A 24,261-nucleotide genomic window follows, 5' to 3' on the forward strand; every position below is an offset into this window, starting at 1 on the left:
TGGCAAAGTCATGTCTCTGCTTTTTAATATGCTATCTAGGTTGGTCATAGCTCTTCTTCCAAGGAACAAGTGTCTTTTAATTTCATGACTGCAGTCACCATCTGCAGTGATTTTGGAGCCCAGAAAAATAAAGTCTGTCACTGTTTCCATTGTTTCCGCATCTATTTGCCATGAAATGATGGGACCAGATGCCATGATCTCAGTTTTCTGAATGTTTAGTTTTAAGCCAACTTTTTCACTCTCTTCTTTCACTTTCATCAAGAGGCTTTTTAGTTCTTCTTTGCTTTCTGCCATAAGTGTGGTGTCATCTGAATATCTGGGGTTATTGATGTTTCTCCCGGCAATCTTGATTCCTGTTTGTGCTTCATCCAGCTCGGCATTTTGCATGATGTAATCTGCATGTAAGTTAAATAAGCAGGGTGACAATATACAGCCTTGATGTACTCCTTTCCCAATTTGGAACCAGTCTGTTGTTCCATGTCCAGTTCTAACTGTTGCTTCTTGAACCTGCATACAGATTTCTCAGGAGGCAGATCAGGTGAACTGGTATTCCCGTCTCTTGAAGAATTTCCCACAGTTTGTTGTGATCTACACAGTCAAAGGCTTTGGCGTAGTCAATAAAGCAGAAATAGATGTTTTTCTGGAACTCTCTTGCTTTTTCAATGATCCAACGGATGTTGGCAATTTGATCTCTGGTTCCTCTGCCTTTTCTAAATCCAGCTTGAACATCTGGAAGTTCACAGTTCACGTACTGTTGAAGCCTGGCTTGGAGAATTTTGAGCATTGCTTTGCTAGCATGTGAGATGAATGCAATTGTACGGTAGTTTGAGCATTGTTTGGTATTGCCCTTCTTTGGGATTGGAATGAAAACTGACCTTTTCCAGTCCTGCGGCCACTGCTGAGTTTTCCAAATTTGCTGGCATATTGAGTGTAGCACTTTCACAGCATCATCTCTTAGGATTTGAAATAGCTCAGCTGGAATTCCATCACCTCCTCTAGCTTTGTTCGTAGTGATGCTTTCTAAGTTCCACTTGACTTCACATTCCAGGATGTCTGGCTCTAGGTGAGTGATCACACCATCATGGTTATCTGGGTCATCAAGATCTTTTTTGTATAGTTCTTCTGTGTATTCTTGCCACCTCTTCTTAATATCTTCTGCTTCTGTTAGGTCCATACCATTTCTGTCCTTTATTGAGCCCATCTTTGCATGAAATGCTCCATTGGTATCTCTAATTTTCTCAAAGATATCTCTAGTCTTTCCCATTCTATTGTTTTCTTCTATTTCTCTGCACTGATCACTGAGGAAGGCTTTCTTATCTCTCCTTGCTATTCTTTGGGATGGGAAGGAAAGGACATTTTAAATACCCTCCTACAACAAAAGTCTAGATTGGGGGAAAGTGACCTCACAGTGACACCATGAATTTATCCTACAGACCGTCCAGGTCCACCCCAACTTGTGAAGATCGACGATGTCTGGGGAGAGAACGTTGCTCTATCATGGACCCCACCACGGGATGATGGAAACACTGCCATTACAGGGTACACGATCCAGAAGGCTGATAAGAAGAGCATGGTAAGCTCTGGCTTTCTCTGGTTCAGCAGCAGCAAAATCAGAGTTCAGCAGAAGTTAGGGGGAGGCATGAAGTCCTCTTTGGTGAGGACTCATTATGGTCATGGAGAAGTGACATGACACAATGCGAAGACCTTAGGAGCCATGGAGAGTTGGATTTGAGTTTCCACCTAAGACCACATATACATGGACAGTCACTTGGCCTCTTTGATTTCCATTTCCCTCAAATGTAACATAAGGACAGTGAAGTTTACCTTGCTTGTTTATCAAGAGGCTAAGACAATAGAATGCTCAATAGAATTCACTAAATTTGTTCATTCAGCAAATATTTACTCACTCTGAATTCTGGCTCAAATTTGCAGCCATGCAGTTTCTTTCTCTTTGTGAAATAATTGTTGGATACCATAGACTGATGTCTCAAAAAAAAAAAAAGAAAGATACCAGTTAGAAAAAAATATTCTAAAGGGAACAGCATATGCAAAGGTCCTGATGAAGAAAAGAACTTAGAGTATTCAAGAAGCAAATCAACTGGAATATAAATTATTATTACCTATGCTTTATAAATGAGGATATTAAGGCACAAAAGGTTAAATGAATTGCTGGAAATCACTAGATTTTAAATGCTAAAACCTAGGTCTTAACATTTGATCCACTATACCCACTATTGCCCTGCCTGTAAGTCAGTAAATGAATAAATGAATGTTTTACACAGAATGTCATGGAGCCACTATCCATTCTCATAGGAAAAGTAGAACAGCATACTGAATGAATTTGACAGGAAGTCTTTAGGCATTTATACTAGTAGATCTCAGTAAGAGCTTAGGTTATAAGGTTACACTGGATTAACAGAAGGGGAGAGGGATGAAAAGAGCAGCCTAAGTAACAGGAATGGATTTCAAGTCTTTCCTTTTCATAAACTATTTCTAGCCTGTCTTTCCCCACAGTCCTCGGTGGGTGCTACATGACAAAATAAGACTTGGCATTTAAAGAAACATCTTTCAGCCAAACCCAGACAGCTTGAGAGCTAGGTCAATGGTGACTTTGCAAGGAAAGTATTGAATATGTTGGATTTCCTTAGCAAAAAGGGCTCTTCCCTGGACCTTTGTCTGGATACTGGCAGTGAATCCAGGGGTACTGCATTTCCCCAGGTGCCCCACCCCTACCACACTGCCCAGCATCTGTCTTCTTAGATATCTAGTCAAGTCCAGGTGAGCCAGGATTTTGCTGCTGCTTCACGTGCCTTAGCTCTGCCTGCTGATAGGAGAGGAACCCCAACACCGCACCATTGTGTTTCTGGCGCATTTCAGCAGACCTGCAGACCTGAATTATGTTTCTGGCACATTTCAGCAGACCTACAGATCTGAAAATGCTCACTGTGCCCAGCGCACTTCCCAGGAGCTCACCACACCACTGTGTCACTGTGTCTACAGATGCTGTTTTTCACTTAAGTTCCTATAGTCCTCTATACCTTCCATAAACATTGTTTTCATGATGTATGCCAGCACATTCTTGTATTTATTCATTTCCTATGTGTTAAGCGCTGTTCTAGCTGCTGGATCAAAAACAAATAGACAACTCATGCTCTTGGAGCACTCATAGTATAAGCAAGAAGAAAGGCATAAACCAAATGTTAAAAAATAAATCATAAATATTGAAATAAAGGTGTGCATAAAGTGTTTTGGAAGTTAAGGAGGACATAACTACAATTGCCGGGTGTCTTTAAAATAGAGATCAGAGGCCCTAAACCTTGCAAGAAAAATCCTTTTCCTTTAAGAGTTTTCTGGTCAAGAAATGTATTTTCTCAATTAGTGGTACTAAATATATGTAGTACAATGTGGTTTTCTACTAGTGGCAAGATAAACTTTGAAGCTACTTTATTTCTTGACATGGTGAAGGAAAAAAAAGAAAGAAGAACATAACTTTAACTCACTCAATCATTCAAGTATTCAGTTTTGTGCATGCTACCCACTCTATACCAGGTGCTGTGATAAGGCACTGGAGATACAAGGGGTGAGAAGAAAAGTACATTTTTACCATCACTGTATATCCATTGCAATGGGGAAGGTAGTGAAAAAGCAAGTAAAATAGTAAGTACATGATATATTTAAGGTAACAAGTGCTGTGAAGAAAACTAAGCCAGGTCAAGGTGAAAAACTATGACCAAAGTGGAGTGGTGGGAGGGTAAACAGTTAGGGAGGAGCTAATAATTAATAACTGAACAAAGAATTGAAAGATCCTATGATAATGATATTAGACAAATTAATTGGGTGATGTTAACTTTTCTCTCGTGATTTAGCATCAGTATGACTCTGGTGCTTGGGAAGGGAGCTTTATCATGGAACATATACCAGCATTAATGTCCCAGGAAGGGAGGCATTTATCTGGATTTTCAAAAAAGACACTCTTTACTTCCAGGCAATACATGCTTTTCCTTAAATGTTTAAAGCAGATGTACAATATGTGTTTAATAGGCCACAAAACAGGCTGTTCTAGTTAGTATAAACTTTAAGTTAAATCACATATAAGCCAGAATGACATCCCCAGAGCTCATTATGTGAAAATTTCTCCCATCATCATCTCAGGTAAATGAATCTAATGTGTAAATGAATATTAAATTACATAATCAGGTATAAATCAATTATAAAATATTAAATTAAATATATATTTCTGTTACTCTAAGTATAAAAATTAGTGCTTTTTTTTTCCTTTTAGTTAATGAAACATCCCTGTTATTTATTCTAGTTAACAGTTGAAATAGCTGTGTATTTTGAAGTGACTTTCCTTAAATTATCTTTGTTTGTTTTTAGGAGTGGTTCACTGTTATTGAGCATTATCACCGAACCAATGCCACCATTACTGAACTGGTCATTGGAAACGAGTATTACTTCCGGGTCTTTGCTGAAAACATGTGTGGCCTCAGTGAAGATGCAACAATGACAAAAGAGAGTGCCGTGATTGCCAAGGATGGTGAGTTGGGAGTGGGCTGGACATCTGTGAACCTTAGTTTTAAGTGATGAGACAGAGAAGACAGAAAGAAAAAGAGATGTGGCAAAATGAATAAGAAATCATAAACATGCATTCAAAACTGTGGTAAGAATGTCCAACTAAAATTTTAATCTTACAAGTAAAATATCTTAAGGAAAACTGTATTATGAGTATATTTTTTCACATACATAATTTCATTCATTCCAATATCTGGACAGCGAGTCTCTCAATGACTAACATCACAGGGATAGGAAAAAGTCGCCATTTACTTCTAGAGCTTGGGTAATTCTATTCCTGGACACCTTCGAGGATGCTACTTATGAGAGCCATTTTGTAATGAAAGAAGTTGGATTCCACCTCCATCATTTCATTTCCTCATAAATCAAGTCCTTCCAGCCCTTCCTCATTATATTCAGGTTAAAACACATTGTTGAGCAAGACACCCAGACATTGTATTCTTCCCAATATTTATTTTGGTTCCAAGATGGTTCTCTGGCTTTCTGGCCCATGTGATGTTGGTTGTAATTGGTACCTTTCCAGATGAATGCCCTGTGGTCTTTGTTCATGTTTTCACGTGTTTTTCTAAGCTCAGAGGGGCTTCCCAGGTTGCACGGTGGTAAAAGAATCCGATTACCAATGCACGAGATGCAGGAGACCCGGGTTCCATCCCTGGTCGGGAAGACTCCCTGGAGAAGAAAATGGCAACCCACACCTGTATGCTTTTTTAAAAATTATTATTAAAACATCTAATTAGCAAAAAATATTACAATAGCAAAGAAAAACCCACTCCAGCATTCTTGCCTGGAAAATTTCATGGACAGAGGAGCCTGGTGGGCTACAGTTCTTGGGATCGCAAAGAGTCAGACATAATTGGGTGACTGAGAGCGTGAGCATACACTAAACTGAAGGAAGTTTTTATCGTAGTCAAATATGCCAAGAATAATATTTTTATTTTTAACTTGCTTATTTTTAAGGCAAAATCTACAAAAACCCAGTGTATGAAGACTTTGATTTCTCAGAGGCACCTATGTTCACTCAGCCATTGGTCAACACCTATGCTGTAGCTGGCTACAATGCTACCCTGAACTGCAGTGTGAGAGGAAATCCTAAGGTACCACTGTTTTCTTTAATCACATTAATTAAATTTAAGAATTAACTCCAGACTCCATCTTTTATATTTGCTATGTTATAATTGTAAGTATTGGGTTTGTCAAAACGTTTACTCAGGTTTTTCCATGACATCTTATGTCAAAACCCAAATGAACATTTTGGCCAACCCTACAATAATATTAACTGACTTTCCAACTGCTCAATGTGTGTGTGTGTGTGTGTGTGTGTGTGTGTGTGTGTGTGTGTGTGTGTGTGTGTGTGTGTGTGTGTGTGTGTTTTCTGGGATAGAGAGATGGGACATGCAGGGTAATGATGTTGGAGGGCAATAAAGGACACTATTTAAATGTATAAAAATGTTCCTTTACTAACTAAGGAATATTTTCTAAGGGGGAAGCAAACCACTTATTTTTAAAAGAACTGAAAAGTAAGGAGATGGAAGTAATATTGTGTCATCTGAACAATTAGGTGGTGATGCTGATTTATCAAGTTTCCTGTAATAGTGTAAAGCAAATGATGATACTGTAATGCCAGGCAGAATACAAAATGTACAGTGATAAAGGTATAGAGCACCGGGAAGGAGAGATGGCATCTGACTGAACAGGTTACCTGTTGTTGGCATTTGAAAAGAACAACACATTAATGAATGTTGCCCACAGAGCTGTCTATCCCTGGGTGGCGCTGACAGAAAGTGCCCTAGAGTTTGGAAATATTGCAAACGGTGATGTTTTTCCAGCATATACCAAGAGCAGAAATAGAGAAGTCAAAGGGAGAAGCCAGACTGAGGATGCAAAGAAGATGCTAAATCTATGTTTAATTGGAGGTGATGTTGGTACACGCAAGTGGGAGTGGCCAGGAGGAAAGAAGAACATCATCAGAGCTTGGGAGAAAGGCGAGGGTAGTGACTCTTGGTTTGGGTGCCCCAAGCATAGAATTACTGCATCCCACCCCTTGGAGGTGAAACTCTAGAAAGGAGTATCAGAAGAAAGAGAGAAGTGAAATGGAATGTCAAGGACCAAGATGTGAGCCTCAGGGAATATGCCCATTTGAAAGGTGGAAGGAGGAAAAGAACGGTGAGGTCACTGGGAAGTGCAATCTTTTGGGTCTGAGCAAGACAAAATCATTTAAGAGATAGAGGCAAGAGTGTGTGTTTACAGGAAGGAAGAGAAGATAGTGTGAGAATGGAAAGGAGAGTTAGTGTTGGTGTAGCAGAATGGAGTGGCCTTCCCAGGTGAATGGATCATTATTGATCTGAGATTATCTGATTGGAGCAGGTCCATCCATTGCCACCAGATGATGAAGACAGATGTCAGAAGAGAGATGAAATAGTGAGGAGGGTTAAACAGTCCATAAAAAATTAGAAAAGTATATTGGGGAAAATGTAAAGAAAATTGACCGGTGATGACACTTTACAGGGATTCTTTGAAAAACATTGAGCGATATACATGCTCCTTGATGAGTCAATCTCATAGACATGTAGATGGAATTTAAATGTAATTGAATCTGTTTGGGAAGATTGCCCCAGGGCTGTCCTCTAGACAAATCTGGCTGTTTCTTAGAAACTACTCATTTGCTTCCTGGCCGAGCATTAAGTAGAATTTAATTTGAAGAGAATCAGTGCCTAAATTGATGTGGATTCTTCTTAGATGTAGTGTTTTATTTCTAAGCCACATTTTAACATTCTGTCACTGGCTTGGATGGTCTATTACCCCAGGCCTACTACAGATATGTTTTGACCTAATTTGCCTCCATCTTCAGCCCAAAATTACCTGGATGAAGAACAAAGTTGCTATTACGGATGATCCAAGGTACAGGATGTTCAGCAACCAAGGGGTCTGTACTCTGGAGATTCGCAAGCCCAGCCCCTATGACGGGGGCACTTACTGCTGCAAAGCAGTCAATGAGCTTGGGACAGTGGAGATCGAATGCAAACTGGAGGTGAAAGGTAGGACATCCCAGATCTCGTGTAGACCTAGATGAAAGAAAATCATTTAATTGCTAATCCAAATTGCATGCTAGCATTTTGGGGATAGGCTAGGAAGGGGGGGATAAGATCCCGGTAGAGGACATTTTTACATTCTGCATTCACTTTATTTGTGATGGCTACTTAATTTTTTAAGTAAACTTATTTTCATCTCTTGCAACTCTTGTTATTTAAAGGACTATTAATTTCAGTGAATTGTGTTATGTGCACAGCATGGTAACAACGACTCAAGTCAAGGGGTATTACTTTCATGATGTAGTCCATCTTAGATAAATGGAAAAACTCACTGATAAAACCGCAATTAAGGAATTTACACTATTTTTAACGAGTTTACTATCTTTGTGAAACTTTCTATATATGTAAATTTTCTAATTTAGTATTTAATATTACAAATGTGCATGCTCTGTTGCTTCAGCTGTGTCCGACTCTTTAAGATCCCATGGACTATAGGCCCACCAGGTTCCTCTGTCCATGGGATTCTCTAGGCAAGAATACTGGAGTGGGTTGCCATTTCCTTCTCCAGATGTAGAATTCAGCATACACATAACCCACTTCTTTTAAAATCTCACTAGAGAATTTCCATTTGGAGGTATACATTTCATTTATACTAGTTTTCAGAAGTGTTGCAACTAATGTAAACCAAGAAAGGACATAAAAATTGATGTCGTAGAAAAGTCTCAGTGTAATTGTCATCTTAATCAATTTTCATATTAATTGAGGATAAGTTTTATGCTGAAATTTTTTCTTGACAATGAGTACCTATTTGGGGACACCATGAAGACTCCTACACCTGTCAGAGTCACTGTTAGGAGTTAATGGGTGACATGATGCTTATGTCTTTTCTTTCGTTCTTGTATTATATTGCCGCTTTATAACAACCAAAGTCTTTACTTTTCCTCCATCTTTATAATGGAGAAATTATAATCTAAAAGTCAGATATGACTTTATAAGTATCTATTTTAGAAAAAATGATAGTAAATGTTTAAGGTATTTATGTAAATAATAGCAACAACAATGAAAGAGTTTTTTAATTCCTAAATCTAGTGTAAATATAGTGGAAAAACTTCTTGAAACATTTTTTTCCTTCTCTAACTTTAAAAAAATCAGTGTTCTTTCTCTTATGATTTTTGTCCATCCTCAGATAATATAGGAGAGTAGATGCACAACTGATAGAAATTAAAACATTTTTTCTTCGTCTCAAACGTAAAGCATACAATATTCTTAGAAAATTTTAACCCTTTCTATTGAGATAGTGGATACAAATTTAAATGTTGTTCTTTTAGCTATTTATTAGCTTTAAATGCAAATGAAGGTCACAATGCAAACACATCTGATTTCTAAACTCCTAATTAGATCCAAGGTATTGTTGCTACTTACATTCCAACACCCAAAAAACAAGAACTCAAAAATCAAAAACCCAAGACTATATGTGCATGCTCTGAAAGTAGCTGAATGTTGCTAATGATATATAATTATGGTTTCATAAATGGTTCAACATTTGGGGTCCTCCATAAGTGAATAATTTTATGCATCTATAAATGTTATATTTTATGGTAATTGTATAATAAATTGTAACATAAATAATATAATCTAGTATATAAATTCATAATAAGCTATCAACTGTGATATATTGGTAAAAGCTTTTGGTCCTAAAAGTAAAGCCAAGATTGTTTGTCATCAGATTTGTTATCTGATAATACGTGACTTGAATCAAATTAAGCTGTGAAAAAAAAAAAAGGTAAGAATGTCAACTGAGAATAAATAAATACTGGTGCAAATATTCTAATTCTGCAGTGATATATCAAGGAGTAAATTCCCCTGGACAACCAGTCTTCCTGGAGGGGCAGCAACAGGTTTTACAAGTTCATATCCCACTGGATATTTCTTCCTTCTGTTCCATTCCTCTTACATGAGATCGCACTTTGCATGTAAAGCTTGTCTTTCTCTTTTGCTTTTAATTATATTTCTTAGCAGCTCATGGCATACAGTGGTTATGCCATGAACAAGGAAGGCCAAATTATTCAAGGATATTAGGTAATGTAGGAATATGTTTTGTCAGAAAACCAAGTACCATACCACAGGTTCCCAGAAATAAAGCCCCAAAGCCACATTAGATGATGTCCTCATTTTAGATATAAGAGTACCAGAATTCAGGAACCAATGACATTTCTTTAATACTTTCATTTTCAAGTGCAGAGAGATATGTTCATCCTTTAAGATAGCATCCAGTGTAGGTTTGTTAGATTCATGTTGAAGCTCAGAAAATTGAACATTTTTCTGTTACTAGACTATAGAAAAAGTGTTCTGTGTATTTGTGATGGGGAGAGGACACAAATAAAAAATGTTTGGAATATTAGGGTCCAATATTTGCAAACTTCCATATTTAAGATTGTCCAATGAAAACTTGTAGATACTAGTAGAGTATCTGTAATCCATCTATCTGTTGAACATTTTGTATATTTTCATGGGGCCAAGATTATTTCATATATTCATGAACTTAAAAGAAAATTCTAGACCCCGTTACTTAATATATTAAATGGTAAATGGGTTCTGCTGTTTATATACAGATTGAGCCCCATTGGGAAGAGTGAATTAAGGAGTTCTTCAGTGCTAGATGAGCAACCTGATGTAAACTCTAATGACGTAGACCCATGCCTGAGTTTACAGTGTTAGCTTTCTGAATTCCTAGAGATGTCAGCTTTCAGAAGAGGAAAGAATTAGGATTCTTTCTTTAAAGTTTGGTAGATTGCACATATAGTCACTTTCTAGTCTTTTTTTTTTTTAAGCCTTGTGTTTATTTAGAGCAGTCGTATTGGGTTGGCCAACAAGTTTGTTCAGATTTCCCCCTAAGCTGTTATGGAAAAACCCAATGAACTTTTTGGCCAAACCAATATATTGTCAGTTCAGAATACAGTGTTATAGTTTAATTTTTAAATCCACTTGATAATTTTGCCTTTTAGAATTTCAACATATATATATGTACACTAATGCTTTGTCTATTGTCCCTGTTTTTCTTTTGTTGAAAAACACAATATATATATGTTGCAGGGTTTTTTTTTTTTTTTTTTTTTTTAGCTAATGGTTTGGAAGCTGTTCCTATAATTATTCACATTACAGTCAAACTGGCTTTGCCACCTGTTCAGGCAAAGTGGTTGTGCCTATTAATAAATGTTTTACCTATTAATGATCCTTTTGAAGTGACTGGATCCCTGCCCTTCATTCCATGCGCTTCTCTTTTCCTATACTTTTCACCTGACTAAGGATTAATGAAATCACCTCATCATAATCGTGACCGTAATTTCCTCCAACAAGTAGTCAACTTTGGATTTAGCACTTTATTAATGCTTACAACGTCTCTCTCTCTTTCTCTCTCTTTTCCTTAGTTGTAGCACAGTAAGGATTTTTGAATGTGTATTATCATCTAAGGTAAGCTTTCATATGGTTTCGGCATATGAAGCTTATGACTGTCATAAGCCATACAGAGCCTGTGGAGTATGGCATGATTTTCATTATGTAATCCAATGAAAATAGACTCTTTAAAAATCTCTAACATTGTAGCTGTAATGTGTATTTCAGTATCTTGACATTAACGGCTAGTACTTATTCATCACAACAATCTTCTGTTGACATGAAGCGAGTTGCTGAATGCAGTAGAGCATGAATTGAAGCACTTAATGTAGATGAAAATGAGTGATACCCAAGCATTCTGAACGCTTTGCATCAAGGAATGGACATGTACATAAGTGGCATCATTTCTACCAATATGTGACTTGATTTTTTTTTTAAAAAAGGAGAATGATTTTCCCAAATTTGCATTAAAGAAGTTTTAAGAATGTTCAAATGGCATGCTGTTTTTGTCTGGACTTGAATTTATTAGCAAGTAGTAAAACACTTTTCTAAAGGACCATGAATTTTTGTGGTTTCATGGGGTCTCTCATGAAAGGTACTTTTAGTTTTAAAATGCAATTCAGAACCATGGAGGGTAAGTATGAAATATTAAGAGGTGTTTCTCTCACCTTCAGAGGTACTGGACAGACTTTACTATTTTACTAATTTTTTAATTTTTATCTTATTATTTTGCAGATTTTACTCTTGGACAGATTTTACTATATTTCCAATTTTTGCACTTTTGACAGTGTGTAAATAGCCAAAGTTAAAAGAGTATTCCCTTTTTTCGTCTCCCATGTGCTTGAATGGGAACTCTTTGTGCTTAATTAAAAAGAACATTAACAAACTGGAAAAGGTTCTTCCTACTGACTCATAACACGATTTGCATTTATTCTGCCATTTAGGCAGAACACTGAAATCATTCTATAGAGGAATCTCAAAACCTTGCAAAGGGCAATAAATACTCTCCAACTAGTTGGGAATTTAAAACAAGAACAAATAATAGTAGGGAACAAAAAACTGCTATGCGTCTGCAGGGAACTTGCTTTTCCTTCTCAATGCGGAGTGTTTTAGATTCTAAATGTACTAAACCCAAGAGAAGATTTCCAAGTAGGGACTGAATGAATCTTTGTAACTAACTGAAACATAATTAGTCACATTTGCAGGCAGCTAGTGAAGAGGTCTTGTTTCAGGGATTTTTCACGTGTAGACAGTTTTGACTTTGCTTTTTCCTTCTTATCCTTTCTAGGTGGCCTTTCCTTCTGCAGGCTCCTCTTGCAAGGTGTGCCTCCTAACATAATTGATTCATATTTGCGAGACTTGCACTCAAGCAGCCACGAGGAATACTAAGGGCCTGGGCACTGCCTCTCTGCACGCCACTGCTTTGAAACCAGGTTGCAATGAGAAAGCATTTCTGTTTTTCCACCAGGCTCCCAAGTGTGGTCGTTTTTTTTCCTCCTGATGCTGAAGAAAAAAAAATGTTTGCACGGATTGCTTAATTAAAAATTGCAAACAAAATCTCATTTGAAGTTAGCATTTTGGTCATTGTTGTCTTTGCTTGATCACTGTACTTTCCAAAAAAAGAAAGCTATAGAATAAGCAGAAACAGTTATTTTAGCTTAACATAATAGACTCTGAAAGCTTTTTTTTCCCTTAGAGTAAAAACAAAAGTATATATATATACATACAATAAACAGCAATGTAATCTTAAAACCCATCTTTCTCTGGATCTAAGAAATTTTTCTAAGCAAAGAAGAATTGTTTATTTCCCACAACCCTACTTAACTCTAGTGGATCTGTACCCTTTCTCCCCATTTAAATTCACTATGAGCTATTCTTGAAGTCTTTCAGATAAGTTTTCTCAACAGAAGGGAAAATGTATTCAATAAGTGGTACAATAAATCTGAACCATTTATGATGAAATGATACAGTATTCGTTTATGTGTTTGGGGTTGCATGATCGGACAGGCCTAAGGACACAGGCTAGGAGTCAGGATGCTACCAAACTCAGGCCTGACCCAAATCATGTCTCTGGCACAGCATCCTGGCCAAATCCACCAGAGTTCCTGCCAAAATACCTCATCACAGTGATGGAGAGCTATTGTAGACTACAGAGCAGTTACAGATTTAGAGTTTGCTAATGGCATCTGTTCAAATTGATGAAAGCCTTTTCCAAATTCTAGATGCCAAGAAACACTTGTATTATAAACAATGTCCTTCACTTTCCTGATACTGCAGAGAAAGTTTCACTTCGGGGAGTGGAGTAGAGGGGGAGTAAGCTACCACATCATTACTGTTTTCTACGTACAGTATCTCCTCATGTTAAGAGTACTTATACACCGCAAAGTTCCCATAAGGAAGAAAATGTCCATTTTGAAATTGCAAATAACAGAGCATCAGCAGCTGTCATTGCTATTAACTTTCCTATAAGTTTGTGTAAATTTCCATTAAATTTGTTTAAATTCCATTAAATAAGTTTGTTTAAATTTACATTAAAGAAAAATGTTATACCACAGGAATTTATGAAAAATTCTCTTGGGAAATGAAACATTCATTAAAATTTTTTAAAGAATTACACTGTTGACCCACTTTATTTTTCTATTTACTCACTTTGAAAGAAAGCTTGATGAATGTTTTCATCTAGATTAATGAAGAAATAGGAAAAAACCCTACTAGTTCCAAGAAACATTGGAATAAGGCAATATATCCTTAATCACTCACTTTCAGTTTTGTTTTAATTTTATTGGAGTATAGTGACTTACAATGTTGTATTAGTTTCAGGTGTATAGCAAAGTGATTCAGTTATATATATACATGTATTTATTCTTTTTCAGATTCTTTTCTCATATATATTACCACAGAATATAGAGTAAAATTCCCTGTGCTATGTAGTAGGTCCTTGCTGATTATCCTTCTTATATATATAGGGTGTGCATGTTAATCCCAAACCTCTGATTGATCCCTCCCCACACCCTCCTTATAGTTCCCTTTTGATAATCATAAGTTTGGTTTTGATATCTCTAAGTCTATATCTGTTTTGTAAATAGTTCATTTGTATCATTTTTAAAAATTAGATTCCACATGCAAGTCATACCATATGATATTTGTCTTTGTCTTATTTACTTAACTTGGTATGATAATTACTAGGCCCATCCATGTTGCTGCAAATAGCATTATTTTATCCTTTCTTTGTGGCTGAGTAATATTCCATTGCATGTATATACCACAACTTCTTTATCCATTTCTCTGTTGATGGACATTTAGTTTCCTTCTATGTCTTGGCTATTGCAAATAATGCTGCAATGAACATTAGGGGGCATGCTCAGATATGTACCCAGGAGTGGGATTGCTGAATCATATGATAGTTCTATTTTCAGTTTTTTAAGGAACCTCCTTACTGTTCTCCATAGTGATTGGACCAATTTACATTCCTACCAACAGTGTAAGACGGTTCCTTTTTCTCCACACCCTCCCCAGCATTTATGGTTTGTGGACTTTTTGATGATGGTTATTCTAACTGGTTTAAGACAATACCTTCTTACAGTTTTGATTTGCATTTATTTCTCTGATAATTAGTGATGTTGAACATCCTATTGTGTGCTTGTTAGCCATTTGTATGTCTTCTTTGGAGAAATGTCTAGATCTTCTGCCCATTTTTTATTGGGTTATTTGTTTGTTGATGTTGAGATGCATGAGCTGTTTGAATATTTTGGAGATGAATCCCTTGTCGGTCACTTCATTTGCAAGTATTTCCCCCCATTCTGTGGGTTGACTTTCATTTGGTTTATGGTTTCCTTTACTATGCTGAAGCTTTTAAGTTTAATTAGGGTCCATTTGTTTTTGTTTTTAACTTCATTAAAATGAAATTTTAATTTTAATGTAAATTCATTACTCTAGGAGGTGGGTCAAAGAAGATATTGCTGCTATTTATGTCAATAATGTGTTCTGCCTATGGTGCCCAGTCTTATATTTAGGTCTTTGATCCATTTTGAGTTTATTTTTGTGTATGGTGTTAGAAAATGTACAAATTTCATTCTTGTACATATAGCTTGCTAGTTTTCCCAGCACTGCTCATTGAAGAGACTGTCTTTTCTGCATGGTATAGTCTTGCCTCCTTTGTCATAGATTAATTGACCATAAGTGCATGAGCTTATTTCTGGGCTTTCTATTCTGTTCCACTGATCTATATTTCTGTATTTGCATCAGTACTATACTGCTTAACCACTCATATTTAAATTGATACCTGAAACATTCTTATTGGTTCAATGAATGAGTTTTTGAATGTCTGATGTGTGCATGGCACTGTTTTGGACTCAGCTAAGAATTCAATGAGAAATAAGCCACTTCCTGCCTTCAAGAAATTTATAAGGTACAAGACAAGTAATCAAAGGGAAGCATATAAATAGGAAATACTGTAGGTGTAAGAGAATACTATAAGGATTCAGAAGTCAAATAATGTATTTAGGTAATTGTTATTATCAATGTATGTATCACATTAGGATGGCATGCAGGACATGCCACAGGATTTTATTTTTCTAAATCAAATATGACTCTAATCTCCCCACTAGCCAGAGAGATTGAAAAGATCTCTTTGTCTTCCTTCTGGATCTGGGTGAACTCACTCTTTCTCAGTGCCTAGAAGATGGAGAGAAGGAAAGGTCTCTGGTCTTCAGGTTACACTGGTGATGGCAGAGATGCCCATGGTCCAACCCAGTATAGTCCAGCCAAGGACAAGTGACACGGAAACTTCCCGACAAGTGTGGGCCTGGGTCTTTTGACCTCCAAGGCCAGAGCTTAACTATTTACCTGCTACACACACACACACACACACACACACACACACACACACACCTTTTGGCCACAGCCTCTGCTTGCAGAACCTTAGTTTCCTGAACACACACACACACACACACACACACACACACACACACACACACCTTTTGGCCACAGCCTCTGCTTGCAGAACCTTAGTTTCCTGAACACACACACACACACACACACACACACACACCCCTTTTGGCCACAGCCTCTGCTTGCAGAACCTTAGTTTCCTGAACACACACACACACACACACACACACACACACACACACACACACACACCTTTTGGCCACAGCCTCTGCTTGCAGAACCTTAGTTTCCTGACCAGGGACAGAACCCAGGCCTCTGGCAGTGAAAGCACAGTGTCCTAATCACTGGACCACCACAGAATTCCCTTTACCTGCTACTTTGACAGATGTTCTTTGTGGGGAGACTGGACAGTTCTACCACTTAGTATTAGACTTGAACCTGGGCAAGAGGACCCTCTATGCTCAAGCCTCTCCCTCTGACTCTCCTCCAGCCGTATCTTCCTCCACAAAGCAGGGAGGCCATAGACCCAAGGGGGCATGCATACCTAAAGCCTTCAAACCTTCCTCCCTTCCTGTAGCCTGCACCCAGATCCAGTTTTAAGGACTTTGTGGGCCTCTTCCTTTTCTATCCCCAAGGAAGAATGAAGTGACCAGCATACATATCCTGAGGCACAGTGGGTGGCCTAGTGAAGTGAGGTCACTCAGTCGAGTCCGTCTCTTTGTGATCCCATGGACTGGAGCCTGTGAGGGCTCCTCTGTCCATGGGATTCTCCAGGCAAGAATACTGGAGTGAGTTGCCATTTCCTTCTCCAGGGCATCTTCCAGACCCAGGGATCAAACCCAGGTCTCCTGCACTGCAGGCGAGTTCTTTACCCTCTGAGCCTAGAAATGCTTATTTTTCAGGGAGTCGCGGTGTGGAGGGTAAGACTGAGGCTGCACGTGAGGCAGGGCATTTGTGTGTGTGCATCTGAGACCCCTCTTGGTGCAGGGGGCAGCAGGGTGGAAACCACAGGGGGGCCTGAGCCTGGCTGGGCGCCACAACATCCTGGCAAGTATCTTTGAACTGATGACCCAACATGCAGTCAGCCTTCTGGGGCTTCCCTGGTGATCCAGTGGTTGTGACATCATGCTTCCGCTGCAGAGGGCGCAGGTTCGATCCCTGGTCAGGGAACTAAGATCCTACATGCTGTGGAGCCCAGCCAAATAAATAAATGAATAAATACAAATAAGGACGTGTACTCAGTTGTCATGATTTAAGAAGGTTAATTTTTTTTTTTTTAATCTAGACTTCCAGGTCATTATGAGGATAACTCCCTCAGAAAACTGAAGGATACAACCATTTTATTAACCATGCATTAGATTTATAACTTCTAAATATTCATGTATATGAGCTATAAAAAAGAGGGGTCAGCCAGCCCCCAGCCACCTTTGTTCCCTTTCCTGTGTCCCTTCTTCCCCCTCCTCTACTATACACCATCACTCTTACCTCTCCACTATCACCAGTTCTCTCCTGACTCCAGGCCTGACCACCCATCTCCTTCCTTACTTCAGTTCCTCTGAATGGAATCCTAGAAACACCAATTTGGCTTTCTTTTCCTAGGAGTAGGAGCAGGAGTAGAATTGTCTCATTGTTTAGTTGCTAAGTCCTGTCTGACTCTTGCGACCCCATGGACTGTGGCCTGCCAGGCTTCTCTGTCCATGGAATTCTCCAGGCAAGAATACTGGAGTGGGTTGCCATTTCCTTCTCCAGGGGATCTCCCCGACTCAGGAACCGAACCTGGGTCTCCTGCATTGCAGGCAGATTCTTACTGACTGAGCTACGAGGGAAGCCCAGGAGTAGAATAAGGAGTAAGAAACCAGACAGTCTTCTCACCAACCCTCTCTTATAACATTCCTTGACTCTAAACTGAGCTCTGCCTTTATTACCATCCTTGCACCAAAGAGTCAGCTGATTGCTATGCATGGGTATTTATAAAATTCCTTTGTGGCTCAGCTGGTAAAGAATCCGCCTACAATGTGGGAAACCTGGGTTCGATCCCTGAGTTGGGAAGATACCCTGGAGAAGGGAAAGGCTACCACTGCAGTATTCTGGCCTGGAGAATTCCATGGACTATATACTCCATGGGGTCGCAAAGAGTCAGACACAACTGAGCGAATTTCACTTTCACTTTTGTATCAGTAATTGAATTTTGATAACTTAGACTGGATTAGAGAAACAAACCCACTAATGGGATGACCAATTCTCCTGATTCTAAGGGCAGAAATCACCCTCTTAAACTCACCTGATGATCTCTTTCTGTCCCTAAATACCCTGACTTGAGAAACCTTTGGCCTAGATAAACATTTTTCCTCTATCTGGAGTTGATTGCTAGGGACAAAAGACCAGGCGGGTGGCAGGAGTTAAACGCTTCCAAAGGGGTCACTCAGCATGTGGCTTAGGGCACTGGTGGACTCATGTCTTTAAAGGCAAAAACTTTGCCCTCAAGTGCATAATTGACCATAGCTTCTTTTTCTCTCAAGCAATAGCTTTAGAGAAATCTTTCTGTTCTTTGTAGGTAAGCACTTACACAGGCAAGAGATTTCCTCCTTTTACTCGCCTCTCACCTTCATCCTAGTCTTGGAGACCAAGAAAATATCTTAAAGACATTACACACAGATTTTAAAATGTTGGCTTAATATTTTTTAAGTTAATGGGTAAAAACACAAAGAACAAAGGAAAAATAAACAGGAGTTACCAGCAAGACTGTGACAAAGAAAGGAGCCATGCTTCCAACTCTGCAGGCGTCCCTTTTGGACAACTGGGACGAGGAGTGTTTGGAAGGGAGCCATGTTTCAAAATAAACCGAAGCTGATTTGAAGTCATGTGGTCATTTGGAAAATTCTAAGTACTAGAGAGCCAAATAATGTATCCCCTGCAGGATATGGGATGAAGTGCCCCTGGGCTGATCATCCCAGCCTCATTCCTGCGTGTCCACTGGGGGGGGGTCACTGAAAATTCAGTTCTCATTCCTGCGCAGGGCAGTACCGCTGAGTTGGAGGCAGGTGGGGTAATGGTGGTTGGAGGCAGGTGGGGTAGTGTTGGAGGTTGCCAAGAAGGGGCAGAGCCTCTCTATGTGGGGTTATTTTTATGTACTTAATAGCTTATGGCTTCTTAATAGCTCATGGCTTCCCAGGTGGCGCTAGTGGTAAAGAACCTGCCTGCCAATGCAGGAGATGTAAGAGATGTGGGTTTGATCCCTGGGTCAGGAAGATCCCCTGGAGAAGGGCATGGCAAGCCACTCCAGTATTCTTGCCTGGAGAATCCCATGGACAGAGGAGCCTGGTGGACTACAGTCCATAGGGTTGCAAAGAGCTGACTATAAGAGCTCACAGTTAGGGTTCAAGGAACATTGTCTTGCAGTAGAATCAAGAGTTCATTAGTGAGACAAGTTGTTCTAAGAATCTTTCCATAAATGTCAAGTCTTCATAGTGGCCAGCATGGACTCTGACCCACAGTCTTTAGTAACTCCACTCCCTGAAGAAGTTAAGCAACAGTGATGAAGAGACCAGGAGGGTGTGGCTAGGATGGGCTCATCAAAGGCCAAGACCCAGGATCATTGTCAAGTAGGAGGGAGGAAAGGAGCACAGACGAACACATTAACATCTGTACAGAGGGAAGGGCAGTCAAGAGCAACGAGACAGAAATGAAGCCAGAAACAACAACACCAGGCAAGGAACTAAGGAAAGAGGAAACAGAAATGAGAAAATCAACAACAGAAAGAGAAGAGCACCTGTTTCTGTGCTTCACTGGGATTATCTCAGGCACGGGCTCTTCACCCTGTCCGACTCAACGGCCCTCCTCTTGGCAGAAAAAAGGAAAATGGTGGACAGGATGTGAGAGCCCAGCCTGAAGCCACTGCCACAACCCTCACTTGCTTATTCGTTAGAGTTTATCCATGTTACCTTCTTCTCCATGATATATGCATTTATTAAATAGAAAACTATGTTTTCTTCCCAGATCTTCAAATAGATGTCATTCCAGTCATGTCAGGGAGCTAAATGTATCCCAGTCTGGAAAGCACAGTATAATGAAATACCTCATCAACAATGAACAACCGGGACTCTACCAGTGGTCTAGTGGTTAGGACTCTGCATTTCCACTGCAGGGGGCATGGGTTCGATCCCTGGTAGGGCAAATAAGATCCTGCATGCTACAAAAAACAAAACAAATGAAACAATGACCAACCAACAAAATAGACCTCAATTCCACTGTAGATGGTATTATATAATCAGTTTAATACACATGTGTATTAGTTGTCAGCTGTATCCATCTCTTAGCGACCCCATGGACTGTAGCGTGCCGGACTCCTCTGTCCATGGAATTCTCCAGGCAAGAATACTGGAGTGGGTTGCCATTTTCTTCTCCAGGGGATCTACCTGACCCAGGGACTGAACCCGGTCTCCTGCATTGCAGGCAGATTCTTTACCATCTGGACCACGAGGGAAGCCCTTAATACACATATGTAATATAAAATAGAAAAATTTAATCTATCTATATATCCCTTCTTTGTCCTGGAAAGCACCGTTTAACCAAAATTAAGTGAGCCAACCTGGTCTTTCTCATCCTTAAATTTTCCACAGCCCTGTTTCTCCTCATTCTGCTCCATCCCCTTTTCACCTGGGGCCTGCTCCAAGCCATGCCTCAACCCAAGCCTTCCAAGACTGAATATCCGTCAGCCCCTTATGACTCAACATGGGGTCTGGTTTCCAGCAGCATCAGCATTACCTGGGAGCTCCTTAGGACTGAAAACCTTCCCTGCACTCTCTGTCCAGATTCGCTAACTTAGAAGCTGCCTCATCACAGGATCTCTAGGTGTTACATGTGCTCGTCTGTGTTGGGGCAGGCAGCTCCAGCTGTCTCTCACAAGTTCCTGGCATGGCTGTTTGTTTGGAGTCATTCTCTCTCAGCTGTCTCAGAGGAAAGACTTTCTGATAAAAGCATTGCTCCTAAGGTGTTCCTGATAACGACTTAACCTAACATGGAAATCTGACCTACCTGCTTATCCTAAAAGCCCCAATCCAAAGACAGGAATAACTCATTGTGCGGCTTTACCATAGATTGCTGAAGAAGGAATTTGTGAGGAAGGAGATTCGCTCCAATGCTCCTCAAATCATATCATGGAAAACATTTTAAAGCAGTGGGATGAGAACTCAGAAAACAATAATAAATAAAAAACAGTTAAAGGATATAAATAGGACCGCTAAGAACTGTGTCTCTGAGGAAAATCAGTTTCCAACCATAAATTGCTTTTGAAATATCAGACAAAAAAACACAATTACAACATCTCAGGGATTCTATTGTGAAATCTGCTTTTCTGATCTTGATCCAGAAATTAAGTCTTTCTAGAGAAGAGAGCAAATGTTTCTGTCAATCTATTATTGAAGACTTTATGTCCACTCATGTATTTTGTAAGGTGCCATGGTTCTATAAAAGTTGGACTTTAGAGTCACTAAGTACAGAACTATAAAAACAAATTAAACCAGAGCACGTAAATGAGAAAGGGCAAGGATTTATACCACAGAACTATACTAATCTTCATAAATACTCCAGCCTGTGGGTCCAAAACTCTAAACACTTATACACATAGCTTGACTCCCTGAAAGATAAAATTCTGCTACACTGAAAATCTAGCCAGGTGATTTTTTGATTGCAACATGTGCCTTTCCAAACCAATGAAATTTAGGGGCTTTTTGAAGCAGTTATTTTACACTTAATCTGGCTACATGAGACCAGAACATTTTGTGGAAATTTGATCTAGATGCTGAGGAAGAAGATTTGAAATATGATTGCAAGTTACACAAAAAGAACTGGTAGTTAGACCAAGATAAACCACCAAATAAAAACTTATGGATATCTCTTGTACTGAGGATAATGTAAGACATTACTACTGGGAAAGGCTGGCTGAAGAGTACAAGGAATCTCTCTGTAGAATTTTTGCAACTTTCTGTGACTCTATTATTTCAAAACAAAAAGGTTTTAAATGTATGGATATCTACTCGGTACCAAGGACTGAGGAACACAGTGCAGGGATACAGTCCTTGTACTCCAAGCTGGACAAGAAGGAGATCAGAACATAAACAAGTGCCTCAAGGCAGACTGGATTACAAGGTATAAAGGACTCTGTAGAAGCAGGAGAGATCAAACTGGAAGAATCTGAGAGGCCATTTCAGAGAAGGCAGAATTTAAGCTGAGCCTTGCCTAATTAGCAGTGTTTTGGGGGTGATGAGAGGTGGAGGGTACTCCCCAAGCCTAGGAAGCAAAGTAGGGCATGAGGAAGTGCTGGGTGTACTTGGGAATACCTCATGGACCCATGACGCTGGAACATCAGATTAGGGAGAAGAGTGAGGGAAGAGACACTTGGGAAATAAGACTGGAAAGAAAGATTGGGTTTTTGAATGCCAAGGTAGGGAGGCTGGACTTTACCAAAGTCTTCCTGGCAAGAGAATGCATCATTGATTTTAGTAAATTTAGTAAGATAATTCCTTTTTTTTTTTTTTTAAAGAAAGAACTGTGGGGTATAGTAAATGTGTTTTTTTATTTTTTAAAATACTTTTGGCTGCACTGCACAGCATGTGGGATCTTAGTTCCATGACCAGGGATCAAACTTGAGCCGTCTGCATTAAAGGCACAGAGTCCCAACCACTGGACCACCGGGAAATTCTTTATATGATCTGGGTACTCTTCAATATGGATTTTATTTGAAGGAAATACCTTTTCCCAGCTTGCCCTTTCATTCTCTTTATGATGTTTTTTGATCTATAGTTAAAATTATCTGTAACAGAGTTAAACTTATTAAACTGGAAAAGGATTTTTCCTTGACTCATTTGTGACCCTGCCAAGTTAAAAGATAGGTATCTCCAAATTTACTGTACAAAAACCCCAACAAAGTTAAGAATGAATCTCTATCATTCTGATTCCTTTCCTGCATTTGTATAATTTTTCACATAAGAGACTAGGAAATGGATATTCAATGCATGATTTTGTCTACAGACACCCTCCTATTCTTCTAAAGAAGGGATTGCCAAATTTTTTTCAGTAAAATGCTAGACAGTCAATATTGTAGTCTTTTCAGGCTATATGGTCTCTGTCACAACCACTGAAATTTGCCCTTGGAGCATGAAAGCAGAAAATTGTATATAAGGCATAAACATGGCTTTATTAGTGGCACTGAAATATGAATTTCATGTTATTTTGCATCACAGAAAAAAATTCTTTTTTTAATCGTTTAAAGTCTAAAAATCATCTGTAGTTTATAAGCTGTATGGGAACAGCTGGTGGGCTGGGTAGTAGTTTGCTAGCCCATCTCCAAGGTGTTGTGGTGGCATCTGCCGGACAAACTGTACCCGCTGATAACCACTGCCCAACACGACTGTCACTAAGCAGCTTCTGAGTTAGTTCAGTGTCTTAGAGAAGTGCCTACCGATAAGAACCCTGAGGTGAAGAAAAGGAAAGTGGCAGGCTTGTCTCTGGTTGTGCAAAATAATATGTTTATGACAGGCCGTCCTCTGGTCTAAAGAGTGCATTGTGAGGTAAGGGGCTGGTGAACCGCCATTGTGTGGTGGGCAGTGGAAGGTACCACCTGGATCCTTGTCTTTGGGGGGAACGGTGTGTGTTGAAAAAAACAAGGTTATCGGTAGGAGCTGCTCTGAAAAACAGGCATTTGGGTTCCAACCATTCAGTCCCCTTGTTATACGGTGTTTCTAAATCCTGATTGGTAGTTCCAATACCTTGGAATCTGAACCCTGAACCTTGATCCCTGAACCGGAAAGTGAGGGTTCTCTAGAGCTAATACGCGGCCAAGGCCCCAGCCCTGGGGGTTGGAAGGAAGACCTATGCCCGTACGTTTATCAAACAGGACCTCTCTAGGGGCCAACGGATGGGCCCCTCAAAGCGGTGACCCAAGATGGGCAAAAATCATGTTCTCACACAGTATCCCGCCGACGCCGGGTCTGCAGGCAGCGGCGTCCTTCAGTGTGGCTGAAGACGAGGGCGTTCGCCAAAGAGGAGAACCGAGCTTTGCACAGCCCAAGAGTTAGAGGAACCCGCTACTAACTGTCCCGCGGACGAGACTTCCCTCCGGGGGCGTCACCAGCGGTCCCGGGAGAAGAATCGGACCTTAGAGGCAGGTGCATCGGGATCTTGCGGGCGTCTGGGCCCTTCGTGCGCCAATGAGAAGGTGACGGTCGGCGGAACCCCCGCGGTGACCCGAGGCCTGCGCGGACCGGTCGCGCCGGCCGGACCCCTCGCGGGGCGGCCCCGCCCCCTCCCCGCGCACCCCAGGCCCCGCCCCCTGCGGCCGGCGGCGCAAGGGGCGGGGGCCCCGGGACCAGGGGCGGCC

General features: G+C 39.9%; 1 protein-coding gene across 13 annotated transcripts in view; it reads left to right on the forward strand.

Annotated features, from left to right (window-relative positions):
- MYBPC1 (myosin binding protein C1) overlaps positions 1–13,610 on the forward strand; it is a 95,433-nt gene extending 81,823 nt beyond the window's left edge. For 9 of the 13 annotated variants that reach the window (XM_065937643.1, XM_065937698.1, XM_065937673.1 and 6 more), the window contains 5 exons: positions 1,434–1,573; positions 4,378–4,537; positions 5,530–5,666; positions 7,421–7,607; positions 12,283–13,610. In XM_065937643.1, coding sequence (XP_065793715.1) covers positions 1,434–1,573; positions 4,378–4,537; positions 5,530–5,666; positions 7,421–7,607; positions 12,283–12,383 — 725 coding nt within the window. In that variant the 3' untranslated portion in view covers positions 12,384–13,610. Of the gene's footprint in view, positions 1–1,433; positions 1,574–4,377; positions 4,538–5,529; positions 5,667–7,420; positions 7,608–9,440; positions 9,509–11,029; positions 11,073–12,282 lie in introns of all 13 variants that reach the window. The other 4 variants (XM_065937653.1, XM_065937715.1, XM_065937663.1 and 1 more) reach the window with 3 other exon arrangements.
- The last annotated feature ends 10,651 nt before the right edge of the window (positions 13,611–24,261 follow it).

Source organism: Muntiacus reevesi, chromosome 1 (assembly GCF_963930625.1).
Source record: "Muntiacus reevesi chromosome 1, mMunRee1.1, whole genome shotgun sequence".
NCBI classification, from domain to species: Eukaryota; Metazoa; Chordata; class Mammalia; order Artiodactyla; family Cervidae; genus Muntiacus; species Muntiacus reevesi.